The sequence below is a fragment of the Gobius niger genome (assembly GCF_951799975.1).
Source record: "Gobius niger genome assembly, chromosome: 13".
Lineage (NCBI taxonomy): Eukaryota > Metazoa > Chordata > Actinopteri > Gobiiformes > Gobiidae > Gobius > Gobius niger.
Window position 1 is genome coordinate 4,964,459 of NC_136864.1, and position 27,094 is coordinate 4,991,552.

Below are 27,094 nucleotides of genomic sequence, written 5' to 3' on the forward strand. Positions count from 1 at the left end.
GCCTTCCACCTCAGCATTAAACTATAGGCTCTTTAGAATGTTGGCCTAAAACCTAAAAGAAAGAAGTTTTGCCTTAAAACTTAATATCACAAATAAAAATCAAAAGACTCAACCTGACGTGCTCGGAAGCCCCGCCCGCCTGCGTGAGTGATGAAATGTCACCAATCCTGATCCGCCACATGGACAACATATTACCTGCGTCATTTGCACTGTAGAGATTTCTATTGTCTTCCATCCTCATATTCATAACGCCTCTTCTTAACCGTGCACTGCATTTCAATTTAAGTCAAGCCATAAGCCCCGCCCCTGCACATTCTCATTGGATGACACATCAAAGGCCGCTTTTACAGTTAGCTTTATCAATATTGCAGTTTTCCAAATGTTTAAGTTGAGGGACAGGGTTATGGTTAAGGTTAGACGCTCATAGACAGTTCCACTCTTGTTCGTCCATATCACTTTCTTTTAAGGTATAATTAGAAAAGAAAAGATATACACATCCTTTTTGCTTTGAAAAGTTTATTCACACTTTTTATAGCGAAGGGCCCACAGCAAAACCTCTAAAGGGGCGATTGAGTAACATAGTCAGAAAAATATGAAGACACAACATTTCCCCGCATGTGGCAACTGCAAAACACTACAAAGCTCTCAAATGATTACATTGGATTTTTCAGGAACTAGTTGTTTACAGGCTTCAATAAAAAACACCAAACACTTGTACAATTGGATGGCCCCCTAAATATACTGAGTGAATAAAAACAGATGAAGAAACAGGATCAAGTCATAGCGCCCCCTAGTGTGGCCATTAAAAGCAATGAGACAGCCAGCCCCAGACTCCTTTACTTATTTATGCAAATATTTATGTAAGTCCAGTTTAACACTCTGGTGGTGCCGGTGCTGCGTTATGGAGAACAGCACGAACTGGTGTGAGCTTTATAGTATTTATTGATCTTTTGATTTGTTATTTGGATTCATTTTTGCGGTGCTGCCATTGCTTGGTTTGGACAGTTTCGGGGCCCGACCGCCAGTTCCTCTCTGTGACTGAGAGGGACCTGGCTGTTGTTCTGGAGCCACAGTTGCTGCAGTGGTTCCCTGGACTTTCTGTCAGCCTCTGTGTGAAGGACAGCAGGGTTTTGAAATCTTCATCTCGGATATAGGACTGGTTCAGGAGGCCTCCCTTCATTTCGTCCAACAGACTATGGACAAAAACTCCATTGTACAATCTGTGAAAAGACACAAATGAGCTTCAACTTTAAAAGGAAAGTCAACAGCAACTTGAAGCTCTGATAAGCTACATTATACAGTGGGGAAAAAAGGATTTGGCCAATAGACAGTCTATGGGGAACTGACCAAATCCTTTTTTTCGCCACTGTACTTACCTTGCCATGGACGGCTCAGGGAGAGGAGCGTCCAGCAGCTGGTTCAAAAGGAAACTGTCCCTTAAACAGGACTGCCATTGGTTCAACCAGTGACACCAGTCTTTGTCCAAGACCTGTCCCAAACCTGAAAGAGAAGCGATATAGAGATCATGGCATTTGGAATTATACAGGACAGCTCTCATCTTTAGCCTGAGAGATCAGGAATCTAAGGATAACAATTTTGCCAGGCTAGCATGTTGTAGGCATGCACACTCCCGACTAGGGCTGGGTATCATTAAACAATACCAGAAAAGAAAAGTATTGAGAGCAGGTACAGAAAAAGACCAAATCTAAGAGACCAAGTTTTGATGCCTTTTGGGTCCAGGGACAGTTACTTGGTTTTCCTCAAATAAATGATACAAAATTAAAATAAATATTATCATTACATTATTGTTCAGTTTTCTGGTTCTGCAGAATAAACATTTTAGCATAGGTATCAGAAAAATCATTCAGGGATTGATATCGAAGTATCGGTGCCCAGCCCTACGCCCGATAAGCTCTTCCTAAATGTATAGTGATTTGACTTGTTGATTTACTAGCGTTTTTGCTGAGAGTGTCCCCTCTGCACCAGCCAATCAGCAGGGCCTTCAGCAGTGACGGGTCAGGAGGGGGCGTGGCCTCCTTTAACCAAAAGCAGGTGGCGGCCAATGGGAGGGCCAGGTCACTCAGGCGAATGGGAAGTGAGCTCAGACTCTGTTCATTCACTCCCAGAGCTTTCAGCAACACCTGCCTCCGCTGCTTCACCGTTGTCTGCAGGAAGAAGAGTAAAACCTTCACACACAAAATGAGAAGATATCAAAGATTCAACATTATGGGCCAGATCTTGTGCCTGACGCAAAGATGGTCTTAGTCATGGCGAGTTTTCGATCGAGCGCAAATACATGCTTTTTGCCTTCGCTTTTGCCGGTAGCCTGTGGGAGTTGTTTATGGAAACAAGTAGGTCGGTTGCTGCAGGTTGGTTGCTGAATTCGCTTCTCTCGATCTGCTTTAAGGGTGCTCTTTACACTTTCATGTCCATCCAAGCCGTGTGGCACAATGCACACACGCACAGATACAAGCAGCTAATAGGAGTGGCTGCATTTGTTACATTTCAAGGCTCTATTTACAACATGCGTACATGCCACTGCTGGTTTACCTCCTGATGAATGAAGAGCATCAGCAGGGCTCTCCTGGACCATGCACACTACATCACTGGTATCACTGATCACGAAACATAATCAGCATCTCTACTTTCTCCGCAAGTTAAGAAGAGCCAGAGTCTCAACCTCTGTTATGTCCAACTTCTACAGAGGGACTATAGAGAGCATCCTGACCAGCGCCATCACTGTGTGGCACTGCCTCCTGCCAAAGGAGCCTCCAGCGCATCGTGAGAGCAGCGGAGAAGATCTGTGGAGCCCCTCTCCCCTCTATTAAGGACATGTTCTCCACCCGTCTCACCCGCAAAGCCGTCAAAATTGCCAGGGACCCTTCGCACCCATCACACAGTCTCTTCAAGATTTTGCCTTCAGGGAGGAGACTGCGGAATCTACGGGCCAGTTCCAGTTGACTGAAGAACAGTTTCATACACCAGGCTGTCAGAAAGCTGAACTCCCTTCCCCCCCGTGCAGGTTTGACAAATAAAAAATCTTTGAAAAAGCCTCATGTTTCCTTTTGCTCAGCAGCTCAGTCCGAAAGAAGACTAACGGGACGCATTGCAAACTTTCAACAATTCAGCCGCTCCAAGACTCCTGTAGCTGTAGCTGAACTGTTCCAACAATTTTTTTGCAAATACTGCATAACTCTGCAAGTTCTCTGCAGCCAATGTGACAGTTTCTGATCAATCCTTTTCATTTGATAAATTTGCGTATGCGAGCGGTGTCCAACGCCGAGGGCTGCAGCCTCTCTCCCCTCATTATGAATGAATGAAGAGGTTGTTGGGTCTTGTTAACCCATTGACCACATAATTTCTAATTTAGCATCTCTGTTGGGAAACATTACTTTACCTGCGGTAGTGACTGAAGGCTGAGTTGTGGGGACACAGAGGAGTCTGTTAGGACATCGTTGAATTTAACCTCTAGTTCGTCTCTGTCCCGCTCCTTCACTTCTTTGTCCCGTCCCAACAGCAGCCCGTACAGGACCTTCCGCAGAGGCAGTGACACCTGGTTCGCACTGGGTTTGTCCATATCGTCCACCACCACACTCAGGCCCACTCTCTGCTTGGTCAGAACATCCAGGAAGTCCGGGCTGAACCGGGCTTCGGTCAATGGCCGCCTCATCCAGTCAGGAACCACCTCCACCATCTGCAGAGGAGTCATGTGTGTGTTTCAGGCTCATTCATGGACTGGACTCATGGGATTCTTCGTGTTTTAACCAGAAGTGGGTACACTCAGTTACAGTTACTCAGAATCAGAATTGTGTTTATTGCCATGGTTATGAACAGGTTCACAACTTGGAATTTTTGTTGGTCAATCGTGCAACATGAAGCATAAAACATACACATAACTTAGATAAAAAATCGTCTATAAAAAAACGTTCAAACTATGAGACGATAGGGGCATGCGTAAGAAGATTCCATTTAAACTATGGTAACAATATGATAACAATTTGGCATAGAACAACAGTGTGAGTGTATTTACAGATGTGCATTAAGTGATAGCAGCAGATATGAGTGTGGACATATCACATAGTGCAATAGGGCAATGCAAATGGCTCTATGTTCATAAGTCTGATGCAGAGTTATTTGGATCTTGTTATCGTTCATGAGTCTGATGGCGGGAGGGAAAAAACTGTTCAAGTGGCGGGAGGTTTGGGTCTGGATGGACTGTAGCCTCCTGCCTGAGGGGAGAGGGGGGAATAGTCCATGTCCAGGGTGAGAAGGGTCAGCTGTGATCCAACCTACACGCCTCCAGGTCCTTGAGGTGCACAGGTCCTGAAGATCACCTTCTCAGCAGTATGCACAATACACTGCAGTCGATGCTTGTCCCGAGCTTTGGCGCTGGGTGATGGAGGAGGTGAGGATGGACTCGATGATGGCCGTGTAGAACTGCACCAGCATCTTGGTCGGCAGCTTAAGTTTCCTCAGTTGTCACAGGAAGAACATCCTCTGCTGGTCCTTCTTGATGAGGGAGCTGATGGTTGGCTCCCATTTGAGGTCTTGGGTGATGGTGGTGCCCAGGAAACGAAAGGAGTCCACTTGAGGTACATGTATTTGTGAAACTGAAGCAATTGTACTTTTACAAGTAGTTCTTGCATATGTTTGCCGATTCCCATAAAGATATTGCAGTGGTTTCTGTTTGAATGTTGAGCGGTGGAACCCGAGCAGCCTCAAGTGGGGACTGCAAGGTGCCTTTTAGAAAAACAGCCTTTGCCCAATCTGCATTTTCAGTGAGAGGTGTCAACCTTGTTCCCTGTTGAATTAAAATCTTTGAAACAACATGCAAAATCATGTTTAGAGTTGTGTCCCTGTCTTCTTTTGTATGTACAGTTCAGTGTCTGTAACGGTCATTGTCCGCTCTCATCCATAAAAGCCCATCTATAGGGACAAGTTCTGTAAATTAGCTTCTGCTATAAGCACTATGTTGCATACATCAGACTGTGAGAGGGCTCATATTAAAGCTCTGACAAAGCCCTTTCCAGAGCAAAAATCATCTCTATCACTTCTGGTTCCGGAGATATCGGCATTATATCGGCCGATAGCCGATATTTTAAAAATCCCAAATATCGGCCCGATATATTGGGCTTACCTCTAACAAAGATAAGGTAGACAGGCAGACATACTAGGTAAGTAGCAAGCTGACTGAAAGTAGCAGGAAGGCCGGTATGCAGGACTTGTAATGTTATTTCTGACCTGCGGGGGCAGTGGGGGGAGGGGGTTCTTGAAGAAGTCGCTGAGTGAGCTGAGTGAGCTGAGAGGCAGGCTGTAGTGATCGGCCGCCTCCTGGAGACTGTTTATCCTCTGCTCCCTCTCCTCCGGTGAGACGTCCTTCAGAAACTCCTCAAACACTCTCTGAGGATCAGCATTCTTGAAATCACTGTGTGAAAAAAAAATCAGATGATCCACTCAAATATTATGAAACAAAAACCCATGCATCAGTGTCTCCGTGTTGGCCCGAGAGAGAATGGGACGGACTCTGGCTATGTTCTTTATCATCTTTAACCCCACCTGAAGCAAGCACATTTTTACCGTTTGGCTTTATAAACAAAAACACAATAAAAAAGGCTAAAAAATGTGACGAAAACACCATTTAAAAAAGCCACAAAAGAGGGCGAGGGAGAGAGCGACAACACGGCAGCAAAGCAAGGAAAAAGATCTGTTAAGATCAGTTTTGTAGGTCGTACCTTTCAAATGTGGCCTTGCACTGCGGCCTGAAGTCTGTAAGCTCTAGTGCAGTATATTTTAGATTTTGGTAAAGCTGAACTGGTTAAGATGCACTTGTTTAAGGCGGGTGGTAAGGGGTTAAGTGGTAAAAAAATATTTTGTTAATATTCAATTGTGGAATAAAAATCATGGCCAGGTTGTTCACCTGTGAGGAAGGACTGAAAAACAGTGACCGGTTTGCTCAATAAACGCAGCAGTACCAAAGGGAGAAGGAGGTTGCTTCTTGTTTAAGCGTCGCCATGATGACGCATTCACTTTTGTCCTGGTTAAGAGGGAGAAAGTTTTCTGCCGTCCAAGATTTGATATCTACCATACAGTTATGAAGTGCATCCATTGGCCTGGTGCCATCAGGGTACACGGGTTATGTCACTCGTACAGTGTGAGCACACCTGAGTTGTATGAGTTGATGATTAAAAATTGTCTCTAAAATTGCACAGTGTAAATAAGCCCAGCTTTAAACATGCCTTATGTCCCACATTTTGACCAAAGATTTATATTCTGATCACTACAGTCAATGAAGTACAATAAGCCATTGAAATGTCAAGTGTTATAGTTGGTCTACCTGATCTTTTTGAGTATCTCCTCGGGTTGAAGTTCAAATGTCATGTCTCCCTCTCTCTCCCTGTTCCTTGTGTAGTCGTTTCCCGCCAAAGCGGCAAAGACTGGCAGCAGCTGCGGCTGAATGTCGAAAACCTCACAGAAACGTGAGGAGAGGTATCTCTTACAGGGGATGACACTCTTTCCATCATGCTGCTGCACCTCCTGCCACCTACAGGACACAGGATGCAGGAGAGGAAGAGCGGGTCAGATGTAGCAGAGGATGTAGAGCAAAGGGTCAGCAGATAGATAAGAGTAGTACTTGAAGTATTTAATGTGCAGCATCCCTTCGGTCAGGGGGAAGATGAAGAAGTCGCTGTCGCTGGAGAGCACAGGGCAGCCCCACTCCTGAGCCAGAGCTGCAACCTGGAGGAAGGATAACCACGGGGAAATCAAAATGACATAGTTAGAAAGACCACTTGAAAAAAATTTGGTCAATTCATTTTTGGGGTGACTCAGTACATCTCAGTGGCAGAGCACACCCTCATCCGAAGGTTGGTGATTCGATCCCAATTCTGATTTCACACAGATTGAAATCAGCCCATGGCTACAGTCCATATTAACATTTGTTTATTGCAGCTGCACAACCCAATATCTCGTATTCAAAAACTGTGAAAGGAGGAGGTAGTGGAGCGTCCTGCCAATCCTAATTGTTTATATGCCTACATTTGATGCATATCTTGCTCAGGAACAACTTCGTCACAGGCAAAATGATAGTAAAGGTGATTTAGACCACAATGACGTTTTTCTTCTCCATATTTTCTCTCAGAAACGTTTAGTTGAGAATGCAGTGGTACTGGCCAATTGCACTACGGCAGAGCTTTGAGTGTGGAAACCTGCTTCACCTGTTGCCCCTCACCCATCTGATGTGCTGGCATGGGGCTGCGCTCATTTTAAAACATTGTCCATCTTTGGTAAGTCAACTAAACATTGTTAATTAAATTATTTATTTTGAATGTAGGCTGACATTGCACTTTTTTTTCAGCTTCACGGTCCACGCTTAAATTTGAAAACTGCAGAGGTCTATGTCGTGTAGCATGCTAAACTAGCATTATATTTACAATATACATATCTTAAATGGGACAAGATGCAAGTTGGTCATTTTTATACTCACTACTGCCACCTCAGGTCTTGGGCGTAACTGCAGTCTGTATATTAAGCTCATGCATGACGGCACTTCGGACCTGAAGTAACAACTTTTTGAGTGACAGTGCAGGATTTTAGAGGCAGTTGTGGTGAACAGGTCTGAGCTCATTCTACACATCAGGACATGGCTGGAACATGTACCCAATAGCTCACGATGGGGTAAATAAAGTTTTTAGTTTGACCTGTGAGAGCCTAAGGCTTAAGAAAGAACGCAAGACAGCGCAATGTGAACGAGGAAGTGAATGTCAGCCGTGTTTCCATCTCCTCTTGTGACGCCCCCTCACAGGTGGCGGAGGCGAATGGCACATATAGCGCCGCCACTCGGAAAATAATTCGCCAAGAGCCTGCGCCGCCCCGTGCGCCGCCACAAGATCTGGCCCATTGTCTCTTGTGCTCTTCAGTCCACAAACTTGTGCTATCTTACTGCGGGGGTTATTTTTGTGTTACCAAACAGTTACTGTATGGTCCTGGAGAGTGGCGGCATTGTTGCTTGATTTCAGGTTAAGGTAGATTTTATTGTTCCACTAGGGAAATTTGTTCTCTGCATTTGACCCATCCTTGAATACCACTGACTGACAGCGGTACCGCGCCCGGGGACCCATCTCCAGATGGAGCCAGGCTGATGGTCATCATCACCTGGCTGGAGAATCTACAAAGGGAGAACATGCAAACCCCACCTACCATACGATCACACTTACACTTAAAAGTTTGGGTAAAGTAAAAAGTGAAAGTGCAACTAAACGGGCGTGGCAGAGCCTTTCCCCACCCACAAACTAAAGTCAAAAATTGCTGAGAAAGGGGTGGTCTCGGAGGCTTTGGGGGAGACGAGGGGGGTGAGTGTGTAGGCGGGGTCTGCTCTGTTGACAGTCTCAGACCACGCCCCTAGATCTGACAGGACTGACAGACTGCTGTTACCGCTGTCACCACTGTGCGCAAGGTTGATTTTTTCGTAGGAGAGTTGGTGCACTCTCATGACTTGTGATTGCTTGATGTAGCAACTAGTGATGCGCGGGTCAGGGTTTTTTTCAACCCGCGGGTCCAGCATTTGGAGCAGGTTCTAACCCGACCCAGCCCGCCCCGCAACGTTGTTCTATTTTTACAACCCGCCCCGCCCCGCACCCGCAACCATTAAATATTACTCGTTACAAATATGATCCGTATGAGCAGCACCGGCGTGTCATCGCCAATGGCCGCTGGCTGCCCTGCTTTTTGACCACAAACGTGGGGGCCGCCATTGCTCCGCCGTTGCTGCAGTACCTCCATATCGCCGCTAGGCCCCCATTGAAAAGCATTGGACTTTAGACACGTTAAAAACTACTTTAAAGCCTGGTTTCAATTGTTTCAACACTAGACTAGGCTAGATATTCCTCCTGAGATAACGCTGGGTTAATAACAATATATGAAACCAGGCTGGTTTTCGTAATATGATTTCTTTGAAATCTCGTACTTAATGAGGGTCGGACTGTTAGCATTGGAGCAGCGCGAGCTACACGTCACACAAGGGCCGAGTCTACGTTGAAAATCCCGCCCTTATGTCCTTTTTAGGAACATGCTTCGTCAGAGCTGGGGAGGGGGAGCCTGTAAATCCACCATGAATTGCCCCACGGCCGTGGTCATTCTGGTAAACGGGGAGGAGTGAGCATAAGACGTCCATTATTTTTTACAGTCTATGGTCATCGCGCGCTCTCTCTCTCTCCCTCCGAAGAGCGCTGGGCAAGAGGGAGAGAGGAAGAGAGCAGAGGTCGGCCTAACGCGAAGTCACACACAGTCGCACATACGGTGGAAAATAGGAGACATGAGCTCCACAAAAGCGTTCTCTGGATCACAAGCTGCCAAACACTGCTTGTTTTATGAAAATCCGACGTATATTTACGCCCAAAACCTGCTGTAAAGACGACGGTGGAACCTGCAACCCGCGCATCACTAGTAGCAACTATCCTACGAAAAAAAAAAAAGATCGCTGTCGGTAGACGACTCGCTCGCTGTCAGTGACTGCGAACAGAGAGAGAGCATCGCACAGTCGCTTTTCTAAGGGATTTATTCCTCTACACCACCTCAGCCCAAGTGTGAGCATCGCAGGGGCGCCATCTACTGGTTTGACTCATGAGCTCAGGCGGTGTGTGCGCGATGCGTGTCCTGGTTGCTGCGTGACGGAGGCGGAGGCGTGTGTGGGCGGGGCCATAGAGGCACAGAGGCAGAACCACGGGCAGAACTGATGACGTTTTGTGGACGCCGTGGACACACTCTCCTCCAACCACAAAATATCAAATGTAGTTGCTGCGTGAAACCAGTAGGGGGCGGGAACCATGCGGTTTTAGACACTAAAGTTAGATTTTGAACAAGTTTGCACCAAATGTCAACATATTGACTGGGACATGTAGCTAACTCTATTCAACAACCATTTAGACTGTTTATCAGCAAAAACAAGTGGATTTGGTGTTTAGTTACTCTTTAAGTAAACAAAATCAGATTTACTCAAACCATTCAGTTATAATTTCAACACATTTTCGCTCATAGGATCATACATGTGTTGAAGATTTAACTCTTTTTGTTCAGTGTCAATAATCATGACAATAATCCCAGAGCTAAAATGAACGCCTTCCCACCTGTGGGTCAGCCTCAGTGTAGCAGCGGGCCAAAGGGACGTGCAGCTCGGTCAAGGTCTGCCTGAAGACTTCCCAGATGAGGGTGGGTAAGACGGTCCAGGGCTTCTTCCCTTTCGTGGCTGCCTCATGAGCCTCCTTCAGACGCAGCTCCGCTCTCTGTTCCTCTGTTTTCCATTTCAAATCCGGAAAGTCCGAACAGCCGTCGAACACCACGCATGGATGGATGTCACATCTTCGAAGCGCTTCAATGAACTGCTCGATCAGGTCCTTGAACGCACCATATTCACCTCCGAATTTCTGCTCCAGATCTAAACAAGAGCAATGGCAAAGCTGATTTTCACTGAAATAGTTATGTTTGATAGACTTTAATGTCCCTGTGATTGCTTTCACATTAGCAGAACAAAATGCAGACTAAAAAAGACTTGCAGAACATATGTCAAGCATACGGCTGGCTAAGAGCTGCCTATTAATCAAGTTCTGTCTAATGAACAATTTAATTTTCTCAACTTCTTCTTCACCTGTTGGTCTGTGACTGTGTAGTAAAGTCCAATGAAGCTTCAGCCTTTTCACAGAAAATAAAGAGCACCTTGTATTTACTGTCACTCAAGGTGTCTGACCTACAGTGCAACTCAATTCAATTCAAGTCAATTCACTGTGACTCAGAGCATGTCGGAGTCCTATGAACATTTACTGCGTAACTTGTCCTGAAGAGACAACATCAGTGTCATCTGTGCAGCCCACACAGTCACGTACGATTGTAGAAGTACACCATTTGTGGCTGTATATATATGTATGTATATATATATATATATATATATATATATATATATATATATATATATATATATATATATATATATATATATATATATATATATATATATATATATATACCAGGGGCTCAGAGAAGAGCTGGAGAAAACCTGGAGGGTGAAGGCATCAGTGGTGCCCGTTAGTGATGCGCGGGTCAGGGTTTTTTTCAACCCGCGTGTCCCGCATTTGGAGCAGGTTCTAACCCGACCCGGCCCGCCCCGCAACGTTGTTCTATTTTTACAGCCCGCCCCGCCCCGCCCCGCACCCGCACCCGCAACCATTAAAAATTACGCGTTACAACTATGATCCGTATGAACAGCACCGGCGTGTCAGCCCCTCGCGCGCGCGCGCTCTCTCTCTCTCTCTCCCCCTCCGAAGAGCGCTGGGCAAGAGGGAGAGAGGAAGAGAGCAGAGGTCGGCCTAACGCGAAGTCACACACAGTCGCACATACGGTGGAGAATAGGAAACATGAGCTCCACAAAAGCGTTCTCTGGATCACAAGCTGCAAAACGCTGCTTGTTTTATGAAAATCCGACGTATATTTACGCTAAAAACCTGCTGTAAAGACGACGGAATAAGTTGTGAATGAATTCAATGAATGCGCGTACGGAGGCATAGAGTGCCCGCGACCGGCATTTTTTGACCCGCCCCAACCCGCCCCGCGATCGAAGGAGAATTTCACGACCCGACCCGACCCGAACCGCGGGCAGACCGCGGGGCCCGCGGTGGAACCCGCAACCCGCGCATCACTAGTGCCCGTGGTCGTTGGGGCACTCGGGGCAGTGGCCCCCAAACTGGAGGAGTGGCTCCAGCAGATCCCAGGAAATACATCAGACATCTCGGTCCAGAAAAGTGCAGTTCTAGGAACTGCAAAGATACTGCGCAGAACCCTCAAGCTCCCAGGACCCGAGCAGAAGGAGAAAGATATATATATATATATAGGCCTATATATATATATATATATATATATATATATATATATATATATATATATATATATATATATATATATTGCTCACAAAAATGGATCCAAAATTATAGTCAAAATCAAAGTGACAAATCAGGTCACTGGTTGATCCAAAGTCTGTAGAAATTCCTCAAAACGAGTCTGTATCATCCTCAGTAGTGTGTGTGGCTCCACGTGCCTGAATCACTCCCTACAACGCCTGGGCATGCTCCTTTTTGACCATAATTGGTCAAAAGTCTTCGTCGAATAGCCATGGGACACGTACTGTAGGGCCCCCGTGTGGATTTTTGCTTAGGGCCCCAGAAGGGCCAGCACCGGCTCTGGTCTGTGTATAGGAAAGAGTGGCTCTGCAAATCACCATCACAGTGGCAGACGTCCAAGAAAGAGTCTGAGGTATGAAAAACTGGACAGCACCAGGCCTTGACATGATAAATAGCTTACTTTGGTCACGGTACAGATGATAAACCAGGCCGGATCCGTCAATCACCAATCCCTGCGCGCGGAACAGCTCGTCCTGGAGGAGCACCTCACGGCTGCCAACCACTTTGAGCAGGAGCGGGATCCCCATCTGCTCCGTTTGTGGCGCAGCTGAAGCGCGTCTGGTTTGAAGACGCACTCGCGCGCAGTGTAGGTTTCGTTTTACAGCCCGAGCTATTTGTAATAATGACGATGACGCGCATTAGCCCAGCTCCGCGCGCACAGGTAACATCGTTAAAAGTATGTAGAAGGATTGATGTATTGAGTGCTGAGCCTGCGTGTTGCTACTTTTGAACTTAGCTGGTTCTTTATCTTTCTTAAATCTTGCATAACGTCCACTTTGACCTTCTTAGAGGCCTGCTATTCATGATGTATTATTTATTCAATAATTGTTTATTAATTAAGCTTTTCTTGGTGTCGCGAGTCACCTGTCGCTGCAGTTTTATTGCCTCACCAGCAGATGGTGCCATTGGGGAACACTTTCGCAGAGATGTTTTGTTTTTTCTTGCCTCACCAACAGCAACCAGCATAAACGTGGCCAGAGGTGGGAAAAGTAGCCAAATAAAAGAATAACATTGATAAAAGTAAAAAAGAAAAAGAACTTGGAGAAAATGTTACTTGAGTCTGATTCATGTTTCAGTAGTGACGTAAATGATGAGAAATAAAAGATGAAATAATGTGACCATTGAAATATTTTCAAAAAACACAAAATACATCTCTTTGTGTCATGAGTTACTACTATATACTACTATTAATATTACTCAAGTAAAAAAATACAATTACTTCAAAAAGTTCAGTACATGTACTTCCGGTCGCGGCCCCTTATATATCCGATTATGCCACAGGGGCCCCCAGCAATAAGGATTCACTTCATTTCGAACAGTTTGTAATGGTTTTAAAAAGCATTTCAACCTGGATAGACCCAAACAGACAAAAGCAGTGATTAGGAAGATTTATGGATGAACAGCTTGTAGTTAGGGATGTCTTCCCTGGAGCCTGGACACTGGTGGTGGTATAGACCCGTGAAGCTGCAGCAGGGAGAAGCCGTGGACGGAAGAGGCGGAGATGGGGCGGAGGTGGGTCGTAGCACAGCTGGGAAGCGAATGGACCATGATTGCTGGGGCTTAAAAGCGGGACCGAGGGCGATGATTGGCTGCTACAGAGGTGCGGCAGGTGGAGGTGTGGCCCTTTCGGAAACAATCATTGGCTGGAGGTAAGTGATGCTGAAATTAGTCTCGCAGGTTGAATTAACGCCTGGGCTAAATCTAAATGCTTCATTTTGACTCCATTTTGACGTGTGAAACAGATGTATTGATAATAATTTATTTTTATTGTATTTTCTTTGAAAGTATTTCAATGTTCCCGTTATGTCATGCTTTGTTTCTTGTAATTTATGTCCCATCTGAAACATGACTCAGACTTTTATGATCAAACTCAAGTAAAACTTTCTCTATGTTGTTTTAAAAAAAATCCATTGAGTAATTATTATGGTTGCTACTTTTGACTTCTATTTAAGTACAACTATTTTATTGTAACTTTAGTCTTACTTGAGTAAAGATTTTTTCTACTCTACCCACCGTTAAAACAGCATTTAAAATTGAAACTTTACACTGAACTTGAACTGAAAGCAGTACAAATACAAACAATATAGAGGAATGTGTGTTTTTGTTTTTGATGCTTTTGGGGGGGGGGGGCACTTTTCCACCTTATTTAGTTTGTGCTGACAGAGATGGGCATTAAAAGGTGTACAGACGACAGTGGCACAGTTGGTAGAGCGGGTCGTCTCACGATCGAAAGGTCGGGGGATCGATTCCCACACTGTCCTTGTGTCCTTGGGCAAGACCCTTCACCCACTGCCTCCAGTGTCTGTGTGCATTGGTGTGTGAATGAGTGACTGGTTCCTTACTGTAAAGTGCTATAAAAGTTAAGACCGTTTACCATTAAAAAAAAAAAAAGCTGCATTTTGATTCTTATGTGTTTTTTTACTCTCTATTTTTATGTTGTTTATATATTATTATAAGGCCAGATGTATCTCAAATGATAATAATAATAATTTAAAAAACGAATCTATACCCCTGTGATTCCCTTATCCTTTGTCGATTGTCTTTGTGTCCAACCCGTCTGTGGCTGTTCTGCATTTTCTTCCAAAGGGTTTTCAATATTTCGCATCTGAATTCTTTGTACTTGTGTTTTGGACTTTTGACTTTTTGCGCTCATTTTTTGGATGTCTGGTTTCTACTTATTTCTATAAGAGAGTTTTCCACTTTCACATTCAATGCGTCTTCCTTTCAGTTTCGTTTTTCACACAACGTGACTCATCGAGTAAGACAATAACCGGGCTTGTCTGAAGAGACAAAAGTGTATTAAGGCTTTTTTGTGAAAGAGAAACTTAAAGGAGTTACTGACTGAGCAGAAAACAAAACAACGCTCAGTTTTTTTATTCACAGACATATATTTATCATAGATGTGCACTCAAGAGTAACTCATCCATTTGGACTATATGATGAAATTATTAAAAGGTAAATGAAAATTGCTTATGTGGTATATGATTTTTTTTTTTTCCGCAACACTGTTGTCAATGACGGCAGCTATATTGACCCAATGACCCTGTAAAAGGCAGACATAGGTGAGGCATGGAGCCGGTGGCACAGTGGTTAGAGCTCGTGCTTCACAGCTAGAAGGTCTCGGGTTTGGTTCCGACCCGGACGGGGTCTTTCTGTGGAGTTACATGTTCTCCCTGTGTCTGGTGGTTTCCTCCGGGTAATAATAATAATAATACATGTTAATACATGTTTCTCACTCCATCAGTGAAGGAGTGAATAATAATACATTGACTCCATCACCGAGTCTAGAGTGAATGAATAATGCACGGAATTGTAAAGCTTTGAGCGTCTGGAAAAGCGCTATAAAAGATGAACACATTATCATTATCATCACAAAAATACATTTTGAGAAAATGGCCCTTGATATTTCCCAAATAAATCCACAGAGAAACATTGAATCAACGAATGATTAAACATGTTATTTTTGGTTAGTTTCCAGGTGAGAGTTTATATATTAAGACGCCCAATAGGTGGAGTTCACCATATAGAATGTGATGATGTCATAATGTCAGGTGGAAGACAGGGGATAGTTTTTGTAAGAAATCTCCAAAATGAAAATGGACAAATGTTGTTCCTCGTCAGTATTTGACGGTGCCGATTCACAAACCGGACATGTTATTTTTATGGCTGAAAGTTCTTTCTATTGACCAACTTCACGCTCATGTTTTTGAATATCGTCTCCGATTTTGGACGCCTTTCAGAGAAAATAATTGGACATTAGTTTATATGTGCAGACAGAGAAGACGATGACATTTGAGACACTTTTTGTTCCATGTGGATTCTCACAGTAATGACTGAGATAAAAGCAAAAACTAAGACAAAAAAATCACCATAGTAACCATAATGTAATTTTCAGCTGCCTTCCACCTCAGCATTAAACTATAGGCTCTTTAGAATGTTGGCCTAAAATCTAAAAAAAAGAAGTTTTGCCTTAAAACGTAATATCACAAATAAAAATAAAAAGACTCAACCTGACGTGCTCGGAAGCCCCGCCCGCCTGCGCGAGTGATAAAATGTCACCAATCCTGATCCGCCACATGGAAAACATATTACCTCCGTCATTTGCACTGTAGAGATTTCTATTGTCTTTCATCCTCATATTCATAACGCCTCTTCTTAACACATTCTCATTGGATGACACATCAAAGGCCGCTTTTACAGTTAGCTTTATTAATATTGCAGTTTTGCAGATGTTTAAGTTGAGGGACAGGGTTATGGTTAAGGTTAGACGCTCATAGACAGTTCCACTCTTGTTCGTCCATATCGCTTTCTTTAAAGGTATAATTAGAAAAGAAAAGATATACACATCCTTTTTGCTTTGAAAAGTTTATTCACACTTTTTATAGCGAAGGGCCCACAACAAAACCTCTAAAGGGGCGATTGAGTAACATAGTCAGAAAAATATGAAGACACAACATTTCCCCGCATGTGGCAACTATCCCCAACTACAAAACACTACAAAGCTCTCAAATGATTACATTCGATTTTTCAGAAACTAGTTGTTAACAGGCTTCAATAAAAAACACCAAACACTTACACAATTGGATGGCCCCCTAAATATACTGAGTGAATAAAAACAGCTGAAGAAACAGGATCAAGTCATAGCGCCCCCTAGTGTGGCCATTAAAAGCAATGAGACAGCCAGCCCCAGACTCCTTTACTTATTTATGCAAATATTTATGTAAGTCCAGTTTAACACTCTGGTGGTGCCGGTTCTGCGTTATGGAGAACAGCACGAACTGGTGTGAGCTTTTTAGTATTTATTTATCTTTTGATTTCTTATTTGGATTCTTTTTTTGAGGTGCTGCCATTGCTTGGTTTGGACAGTTTCTTTCTATCGGCCTCTGTGCGATGGACAGCAGGGCTTTGAAATCTTCATCTCGGATATAGGACTGGTTCAGGAGGCCTCTCTTCATTTCGTCCAACAGACTATGGACAAGAACTCCATTGTACAATCTGTGAAAAGACAAATGAGCTTCTAGGTTACCAGGCGTCTCACTTAAATGAAAGTCAACAGCAACTTGAAGTTCTGATAAGCTGCATTATACTTACCTTGCCATGGGCGGCTCAGGGAGAGGAGCTCCCAGCAGCTGGTTCAAAAGGAAACTGTCCCTTAAACAGGACTGCCATTGGTTCAACCAGTGACGGTCCCGGTCCAAGACCTGCCCCAAATCTGAAACAGAAGCGATATAGAGATCATAGCATTAGGAATTACACAGGACAGCTTAGAGGCGCTCTCGTCTTTAGTCAGAGAGATCAGGAATCTTCCACAGTAACATGATAAAGGCATTCACACTGTGCACACTCCCGATTAGGACTGGGTGTCATTAAAGACACCAGAGAAGGAAAAAAAAAAGACAAAGTTTTGACGTCTGTTGGGTCCAGTTTCACCTCGGATAAATGATACAAATTTTAAATACATGTTTTTTTATGGAAAAAAAAAGTTAAATGGACTCAACTTATATAGCGCTTTTATACCTTTATCAGGCCCAAAGCGCTTTACAGTAAGGAACCAGTCACCCATTCACACTCTCTCTTGGACACAGCAACAGTGTGCATTTGCAGGAGCTGGGATTCAAACCCGCGACCTTCCGATCATGAGGCGACTCGCTCTACTAACTGCGCCGCTGTCGCCCCAAAAAACATAATTGTTCCGTTTTCTGGTTCTGTTTGATGAATATTTTAGTGTAGAAAAAGTATCGTTCAGGTTTTGGAATCGAAAACCAAGTATCGGAGCCCAGCCCTACGCCTGATAAGCTTTTCCTATCGTTATTTAACTCTTTGATTTACCAGCGTTTTTCCTGAGAGTGTCCCCTCTGCACCAGCCAATCAGAAGGGCCTTCAGCAGGTCAGGATGGGGCGTGGCCTCCTTTAACCAAAAGCGGGTGGCGGCCAATGGGAGGGCCAGATTCCTCAGGCGAGAGGGCAGTGAGCTCAGACTCTGTTTATTCACTCCCAGAGCTTTCAGCAACACCTGCCTCCGCTGCTCCAGCGCTGTCTGCAGGAAGAAGAGTAAAACCTTCACACACACTGACCAGACGATATCAAAGATTCAGCAATAAGTGTTATGTTTGGAATCACATTCATTCTTATTTTCTTTATTCCTGTAGCCGTCAGCATTCGCCACCACTGTTAAATCATTATAGTGATGCATTGACCACATTTACATCATGTCAAAGTCTGGTTACAGTTTTTTTCATGAATGCATAGACCACTTTAGAATATATTTTAGATCAGAATTATCAGCAACAGCTAACCTGGCCAACGCCATGCTGCTGTGTGCGCTCGAATTATTTCGAACTGCACAACAGCCTGGGGACCATGGCCGAAATTTTCGCGTGGATTTGGGAACCAATCACAGAACGAGGAGGGACGCCAAGACGATGACGCACTATTCATATACGGAAGCTTGTAATTTATTTACGGATTAAAAAAAAAAAGTTTATTTATGGATCCAACATGACAGCAGCAGACGCGATGGTATTTTTCGATCAAGCTTTAGACCATGTTCTAAATAATTTATCTCAAAAGTTTACAGCGGGTACGTCATACGTCATCTCATACGATGATACGATTGGCCATGGCTACGTGCAGACGCATGATAGACACTTTTTTTTTTTTTTTTTCCGTATCGCCCAATAAACGACTATGGACGATCGTAAACCACACCTCTCCTACGAGAAAATGAATTGGTGGTCCCCAGACTAAATATCACTTATGATTTTAGTCTGGTGTTAGCCAGGCTAAGCAACAGCTGCATTTGAGATTAAAGCAAAATCCTGTAAAATTAAATTTCTAATTTCGCATCTCTGTTGGGAAACATTGCTTTACCTGCGGTAGTGACTGAAGGCTGAGTTGTGGGGACACAGAGGCGTCTGTCGGGACATTGGTGAATATGACCTCTTGTCCGTCTCTGTCCCGCTCCTCCACTGTCCTGTCCCGTCCCAGCAGCAGCCCGTACAGGACCCTCCGCAGAGGCAGCGACACCTGGTTCGCACTAGGTTTGTCCTTGTGGTCCACCACCACACTCAGACCCACTCTCTGATTGGTCAGAACATCCAGGAAGTCCGGGCTGAACCAGGCTTGGGTCACTGGGAGTCTCATCCAGTCAGGAACCACCTCCACCATCTGCAGAGGAGTCATGTGTGTGTTTAAGCCTCGTTCATGATCTAGACTCATAGGATCCTTCACGTTTTAACACATACATGTCCAGATACAATATGTCCCATGATATTAGGATATGGGATGTTGTAAGGATAGATGTACTGGACACAATAACCTGTTAGTGAATGTGGCTATTTTTTTCCTAGTCAAACAATGCGGAGCCTCCCCATTTGATCCAAATACTGTTGTAAATCGTTTGGCCTAAAATTGAGGTATTTTTCATGGACTTGACAATATTTCCGCATTTTCTGAAAACCTTAACAGTGTTTTGATCACTATTAGGTGTAACTGCGGTATTTCTCAAAACCCTCTTAACAGCCTGATGTGTCACAGGGCACAAAAGCAAAGCACGGCAGGGAAGGTAAATTATGATTTATTACAAAGATAAAGGTAAGTAATACTTGTATGTTTACCAGGCAGACACACTGGCAGGTAAGCAGTAAGCAAGCTGACCGGCAGGTAAGTTGCAGGAAGGCAGGTATGCAGGCACACAGGGGACTGAACGGAGGAGCGGGAAAGTAGGCGGTGACACCTGGACACAGGATTAGGTAAGTACAAAGTAGAGCAAAAGTTCAAAACAAAGCAAACCTTCTCCTAACACCAGTATGCAATAAAGATAAAAGTCCACTCTTTGTGGACTAAATCCTTCAGCATCAGTCCCCAATCGAGTCTCACTGAGGTGCTCGTTCCGCCTCCAGTTCTGTGACTTCTGGAGCGTTCAGGGGAATTATGGCAAGTTCAAATACTGAGATTAAGCAGTGTTCATTTTGTAAATGTAATTCCATTTTAGTCCAGATTTAGTCAAAAAAATATCTTCAATTTTAGTTTAGTTTTAGTCGACTAAAATTACAAGTAAATTTAGTTGACAAAATTTAAGACGACTTTGCATTTATGATATTTATTATAACCATATTAAATCTTGTTTCTCTGCTTCATGGAGCTGCTCTTACATGAAAAAAGCTCAGAGCTGATCCTGTGGCAGTGAATTTACATGATATGAGGCTCTTACAGACGGTCAATAGAAGTTTGGATGATTTCAGTCTCTCCTTTTCATTTTTATTTAGTCTTATTATAATCGACTAAAATATCTGGACATTTTAGTCATAGTTTTAGTCTCATGAAAAACTTTTCATTTAGTTTTAGTCCAATTTTAGTCATCAAAAATATCACTTTGACTAAAATTAAGACTAAATATTTTAGTCGACGAAATTAACACTGAGATTAAAGGGACTATACAGAGTTAAAAAATTTCCTCCCCCTACATGTTCCAACATGTGTAGAATGAGCCCAGACCTGGCTGGCTAAACTGCCTCTAAAATCCTGCACTGTCACTCAAAAAGGTGTTAATTCAGGTCCAAAGTGGCATCATGCACAGGCTTTAATATAGAAGGTGCAGTTACACGTATGACCTGAGGTGGCAGTAGTGAGTATAAAATGGCTAACTTGAATCTAGCCCCTTTAAGTAGTTGTTGAGACGTGTTGGTACTACTTTTTTAAACCAATAAGATCCCATTCTACACATCAGTCTAACTGAACTGTAATGTTATTTCTGACCTGCGGGGGCAGTGGGGGGAGGGTGTCCTGATTGAAGAAGTCGCTGAGTGAGCTGAGTGAGCTGAGAGGCAGGCTGTAGTGATCGGCCGCCTCCTGGAGACTGTTTATCCTCTGCTCCCTCTGCTCCGGTGAGACGTCCTTCAGAAACTCCTCAAACACTCTCTGAGGATCAGCATTCTTGATATCGCTGTGTGAAACAAACTCAGATGATCAACTCAAACATTATGAAACACATAAGTCCACTGTGGTGACGCTGAGGTTTGTGGTGATTGAATTTGTAACTTTGGGACTGATTTGGGTAAAGCCACATTGGACTGCACAGCATTATCAGCTGAAATCCCACATCACTTTGCTGTGTAAACTGTTTAATCCTCAGTCTCACATCTCTGAGCTGCACCCGCTCTTTGTTCCTTCTCTCGCGCTTCTTCTCAGGCTGTGATTGTTTTCTGATTGTATATTCTACTCTAGAACAAGAGATTCTACTCTAGACTGCAGGTCTGCCTCACTCCCACACTCCTGGGCACAGACCTGCCATGCACGAAAAATCCACCACAAGGGAGGCACAGACTATAGACTATAGAGCAAGAAGCTGCTCTGAGGGCTTTCACCGGAACTTTTACTAGACTGCATTTGTGGACCACAAACAATCATGGCGGAGAACCTAAACGCAACGCAGAGGTCGACAAATGAAGGCTATAGATGTTTATTATTGGTAACGCGACATGAGTCTCTAACGTGTTACCTTCATAATAAAGTAGAGCAGTAACAAGCTACTTTTCCAGAGGAGAAACAAGCTAATTTACTGTTTTTTTGTTTTTAGACATGTGTGACCGGACATATATGGGGACACAGGAGACAAAGGGTTTAAAAATATATTGTTATTTTATAGGTTTTGAATAAATTATTTCAAAACCCTCCAAAAACCCTCCCGTGTCCCTAAAACCCAAAGCAACAACAGAAAGGTGGCCAACCCTATACAGGACCGTAGAAGCCGGTGCTCACATCCAAACTAAAGGCAAAACCCCAAACTATACCTGTGTTAAAGAAAATACAAAAACAGGACAGTCCCACCCGGTCAAAACAGGAGCAAAAACTGAGCAGCCATTTGCTGCGTCTGAAACGAGCAGATTGGTAAGAGCGCTTACGCCAAACTGGATGGGCGTCAGCGTCCGCCATGACAAGAAGCTTCCGAATTGGTCTGTCAGTGAGGAAGTAGTTAGGAAAAGGAGCCTCAATGCTAACTACCATAGCCACTTTAGCATAGGGACCTCTGGTGCTAACTAACCAGTGATTAGGAGCTATGTGCCATCCCATAAGCCACTGCGACAAACCCCCCACCCCCCTCGCCCCCACCCCGGAGTGATTCATGCGCAACCACTGCTGATTGACAGGAGCACATTTAGTAATAAAAAAATAAATAATAAATAAATAAGATTCTGCACAAGCCAAACTTTAGAAAAGTGACAAAATCCATGTTGTCGTCCCCACAGCTTAGTGTTAAAGAGTAAAGTCAGTAAACGGATTAAATGCTTTTGTTTTCATTTAGTAGAAACTTAAGCCACATGGATCATTTGCTAATGTAGCTTTATGAAACAGCTGTTGAAATAAAATAACACTAAAAGGGAAATGTATGGCTCATTTGGATTTTTTTTTTCTCCTTAAATGTCTTTGTTTGGACACTATGTTGTTGTTGTTGGACACTGTACAGTAGGGGGCGACATGCACTTTTGTTTGGCCTGCACTCCACCAATAACCAAAAACAGCTGTTGGTGATGTCACTTCCCTCTCCCCTGTTTAAGGACAGACGGATTGGGAAAATGCTGCTGAAGCTCTAGTTCACTAACTGCATAGAGGTCAAACAGTTGACCCCATGAAAGGTAAAGGAGTTTGTTACTAGTGTTAGAGCCTTAGAGGCTACAATGTGATGGTTTCGGACGCAGCCCTGGTGTGCCTGCACCATGCTTCAGAGCCTCAGTGTGCAGGGCGAGGCTGGGCGGAGCCAAGAGAGCAGAGACCGCACACCTCAGAGCAAATCAGATATCAGAGCTTTTGAAGGTTGCCCAGTTAGTCTACCTGATCCTTTGGAGTAACTCCTGTAATTGCGTGTCGGATAACCACCGCTGTTCACCGAACCTCATGTCACCAGCCCCCAATATGTTCGTTATGTAGTCGTTTCCCGCCAAAGCAACAAAGACTGGCAGCAGCTGTGGCTCAATGGAGAAGGTCTCACAGAAGCAAGAGAAGTGGTATCTCTTACAGGGGATGAAGCTCTGTGCTCCACGCTGCTGCACCTCCTGCCACCTACAGGACGCCGGAGAGAAAGGAAAGGGTCAGATGGAGCAGAGGATGCAGAGAAGAGGTCAGCCGAAACAATACCTGAAATGATTATTGGGCAGCATCCCTCCGGTCAGGGGGAAGATGAAGAAGTCGCTGTCGTTGGAGAGGACAGGGCAGCCCCACTCCTGAGCCAGAGCTGCAGCCTGGACGAAGGATTATCATCAAGAAATGTCAAAATGTAAAAATATTATTTTCTGTTGATTTGATTTGTGTTCATTTAATAGTGTCTATACTGTATCTTCATTAGTGTGAAGTAGCTTTACACAAAATGTAATCCAATGTACTCGAACAATTTTAATTTCACCACATTTTCACTTCAAACATGTTTTGAGGTGCGGGATAATCAGTACTAAAACAATAGCTTTCCTCACCTGTCGGTCAGTCTCGGTGTAGGTTCGGGCCAAAGGGACTTTCAGCTCGTCCAGTGTCTGCCTGAACACTTCCCAGATGAGGGTGGGTAAGACGCCCTTGGCCTCCCCAGACTCCGCTTGCCGACAGGCCCTCCGCACACGGGTCGCTGCTCTCTGCATCTGTGTTTCCCATTTCTGGTCCGAAAAGTCCGCACAGCCGTCAAACACCACGTACGGACGGATGTCGCATTTACGGAGCGCCTCAATGAACTGCGTAACCAGGTCCTTGAATGCACCGTACTCACCCCCGTGGTTCTGGTCCAGCCCTAAACGAGAGCAAAGACAAGATCATAGAATTCCAACGCCTGACCTGCATGTGGGTTTCATCTGTTTTGGCCTCACTCTCCTGCCTTTTTCAGAAGATTGATTGATCAATTTTGTAGGAGCCATTTTAGGCCTTTTGTATGTATTTGTTCCACCAGCCACTAGGTGGCACTGCACTTCCTGTTCGTGTCCAGGTGAGCCTATTTAAGGGCTGAAGGGAGTGGCCTCAGTGCTGCAGAGTGAAGGCAAACAGTTTTTGACCGTGATGTTAAGCTGTTGAAATATGGAAATAAAAAAGGATTCTTCACTTAACACAGGAGTACTGGGCTCTTTCACGCGTGCTAAACACCCTTTTACTTTGCCAGCCTAGCAGACAGTGGTACAGGGCCGCTGGCCGCTACATTTAGTCAAAAACTCGCCTCAAGGAACTTGTTGGAACGCCTGGCTGTAAGTAGGCTTTGCGTATTATTGGACATTTTGCATTTCGACCGGGTGCGCCATTGGTGTGTAACCCGCGAAGGAGGAAGGAGGAAGCCTGACCGCGGGTAGGGCGTGGGTCTGCGAGGCCTCCATGCACATGGTGGAGGGCCAGACGCTGGAGATTCGCGAGGACGCAGGACCCAGACGTGAACGGAACGGTGCGGCGGAGATTCGCTGCACTGCAAGGAGGAGGTGCGATACCAGCGCGGCAAGAAGACCCGGTACCGTGCGGTGGTGGATCGTACGGCCCGGGGAGCAGATGCGGTTGCAGCGCGAAGGCGGAGAGGAGCACCGCGAGGATCAAAGGCGGGGCTGTGCACCTCGAGGAGCGGACGCGGTATCAGCGCGGCGGTGGGGAGCACCGCGTTCATCCTGGTTCTTCACTACAGGCGCGGCAGAACGCAGCGATCTTTGTCCCTGTAATGGATGCCTGTGAAGACCCAGGGGCCAGTGATGGCTTTGAGGAGGTGGACTGGGAAGGGCCGGAGATATTCGTTCCACTGAGTGTTGCCTGTGATGAAACGGGGGCCGGGGATGAGTTTGAAGAAGTGGACTGGGAGGGACCACCGATATATGTCCCAGTGGCGGTTCCGTGTACTGATGCAGGGGCCTGTATGTGTCACGTTGAGTCAGACATCACTTCAACTGTGACAGAGGAAGCCTCTCCAACAGACTCTAGTTCAGAGCTGTTGGTGGACAGTCCACAGGACGTGCTTCCCCAAACTGAGACCAAGGAGGGCATGTTAAACCTCAGTAAAACTAATGAGCCGGTGATTGTGAATTTTGAATCTGATGAAAATGATGCACCAAGTATAAATGTCATCTCTGTTTCTGTTCATTGTGGTTTCGTCAAGTTAAGTGCAAAATGCTTTGAAGGTCATTTTGATGAAATTATGAAAATGACAAATTGTTTTGCCATTTTTTTTGCAAATGGAGAGCACTGCATTGACAGCAAAAGCTCATGACAAAGTAGCATGTATGTTCTGTTTGAAACCAAGGAAAATGTTCAAACATACGAGATGGAAATGTAATTTTAGATTTGTGTAAAGATGTGTACTGATTTATGGCATATGTTTTTGTACCTTTGGATTATGATTGTGATAATGGATAATATCTAACTTTTGGTGAAGAAAATGTAACTTTAATTCAAAATGGCTCTTGAATCAATGGAATTGTAATTGTGTTTCACTCCGTGCTACACAATTAAGGGGCCGGTGTGTAGGAGCCATTTTAGGCCTTTTGTATGTATTTGTTCCACCAGCCACTAGGTGGCACTGCACTTCCTGTTCGTGTCCAGGTGAGCCTATTTAAGGGCTGAAGGGAGTGGCCTCAGTGCTGCAGAGTGAAGGCAAACGGTTTTTGACCGTGATGTTAAGCTGTTGAAATATGGAAATAAAAAAGGATTATTCACTTAACACAGGAGTACTGGGCTCTTTCACGCGTGCCAAATACCCTTTTACTTTGCCAGCCTAGCAGACAGTGGTACAGGGCCGCTGGCCGCTACAAATTTATTGATTGATTGTTTGTTTTATTTTTCTGTTTGCATTAGAAAAAGCTGGGTACTGTTTTTATTTGATACTGCTACTCTAACAATACTTCTTTCGATACTGAAGTATTTGTCATCTAGAATCAGAACAAAAATGCTAATTAATTCAATTTTTTATTTTTTATTTAAGTGTCACGTGATGTTGCTATGACACTCAGCTGAGTGAAACAGATTTTGATGTAGTCTTCCTACTTGGGCAGGGGCGAACTGGGACTGAAAAAGGGCCCTGGACTCTGACCAGCCTGGCCCAAATTAGCGTCAATGCGAAACTTCTTGACTGAAGAGCAGCAGTGTAATGCCAAAGCCAAGACCAACAAAAGTGATTGAAACTTTTTGTCACTTTTTGTGTTTTTTTTCTGTATTTGTTGTGTATTCGTCACTGTGTTTTTGTTTTGTTATTATGGCTATTTTGTTGTTTTTTTCATTGCTTTTCTTCATTGCTTTGTTGTGTTTACGTCTCTTTTTTGTCATGTTTTTATTGGTTTTTCATTCATCATTTGACATGTTGGGTTTTTTTTTCCACTTTTCCACTTTTTTTGTTTTTTTGTTGCTTTGTAGTTGTATTTTCGTCACATTTTTGTTGTGTTTTTGTGGATTTTTTTGTTGGTTTTTCATAGCTTTTTATCGTTGCTTTTTTGTCACGTTTTTTGCTGCTTTTCCGGCACGTTTTTGTTCCCTTTTCATCCTTTTTTGATGCTTTTCTTTTAAGCTTTTAGATTTAGGTAAAGCTTGGTTAAGGCGGGGGATAAGAGGAGAAAATTGAGAGGCCAGACTGGCCCTAGAACCAGTGGCCCTTCTGTGCTCTTCCAGAATGGACATGTGGCCAGTCCGCCCCTGTACTTGGGTCCGTAGGACGACAGCGCCATCTGCAGTCCATGGTTATGGTTTATATTCTTTAGAAATATCAGGCTGAAAGCAGCTCTTTTTACCCGTGCGTCTGACACTGAAAGTATTTGATCAGCCCTCTTTGCTTTGACTGTAATTCATGAAATGATGTTTTATGGATTGATTTGTTTGATTCTGCCTTCTTTTAATTGTAAATAACTCATTTTGAATTCGAGCTCTACAATAAACTCTTACTTATACCTTAGTAATTAATTGAGTTATTAAGTTTAAAAGTGAAGTCTGATCAATGACTAGTAGTAGTAGTAGTAGTAGTAGTAGTAGTAGTAGTGCTAATATAGATCTAGTAGTTAAAGATTCAGCCCCTGTATAAAAAAAAAACCGCGCTCACCTGAAGTAAAATAAAGATGATAAACCAAGTCAGATCCGTCTATCACCAAACTCCCTGCGCTAATTCTCCAGTCCTGGGGAACACCGAGGTTGTCCACCAGCCTGAACAGGCTCAGAATCCCCAT

General features: G+C 44.2%; 1 protein-coding gene across 1 annotated transcript; it reads right to left on the reverse strand.

Annotated features, from left to right (window-relative positions):
* Positions 1–939: 939 nt before the first annotated feature.
* On the reverse strand, positions 940–27,094 carry LOC306972767 (single-strand DNA endonuclease ASTE1-like; the record flags this gene model as incomplete). The annotated part of the gene is made up of 10 exons (XM_079569473.1): positions 940–1,094; positions 16,807–16,937; positions 17,034–17,154; positions 17,772–17,979; positions 18,813–19,109; positions 20,700–20,886; positions 22,773–23,000; positions 23,076–23,179; positions 23,408–23,712; positions 26,971–27,094. The coding sequence occupies 10 exons, from the start codon at positions 27,092–27,094 to the stop codon at positions 940–942; spliced, it is 1,860 nt and encodes a 619-aa protein (XP_079425599.1).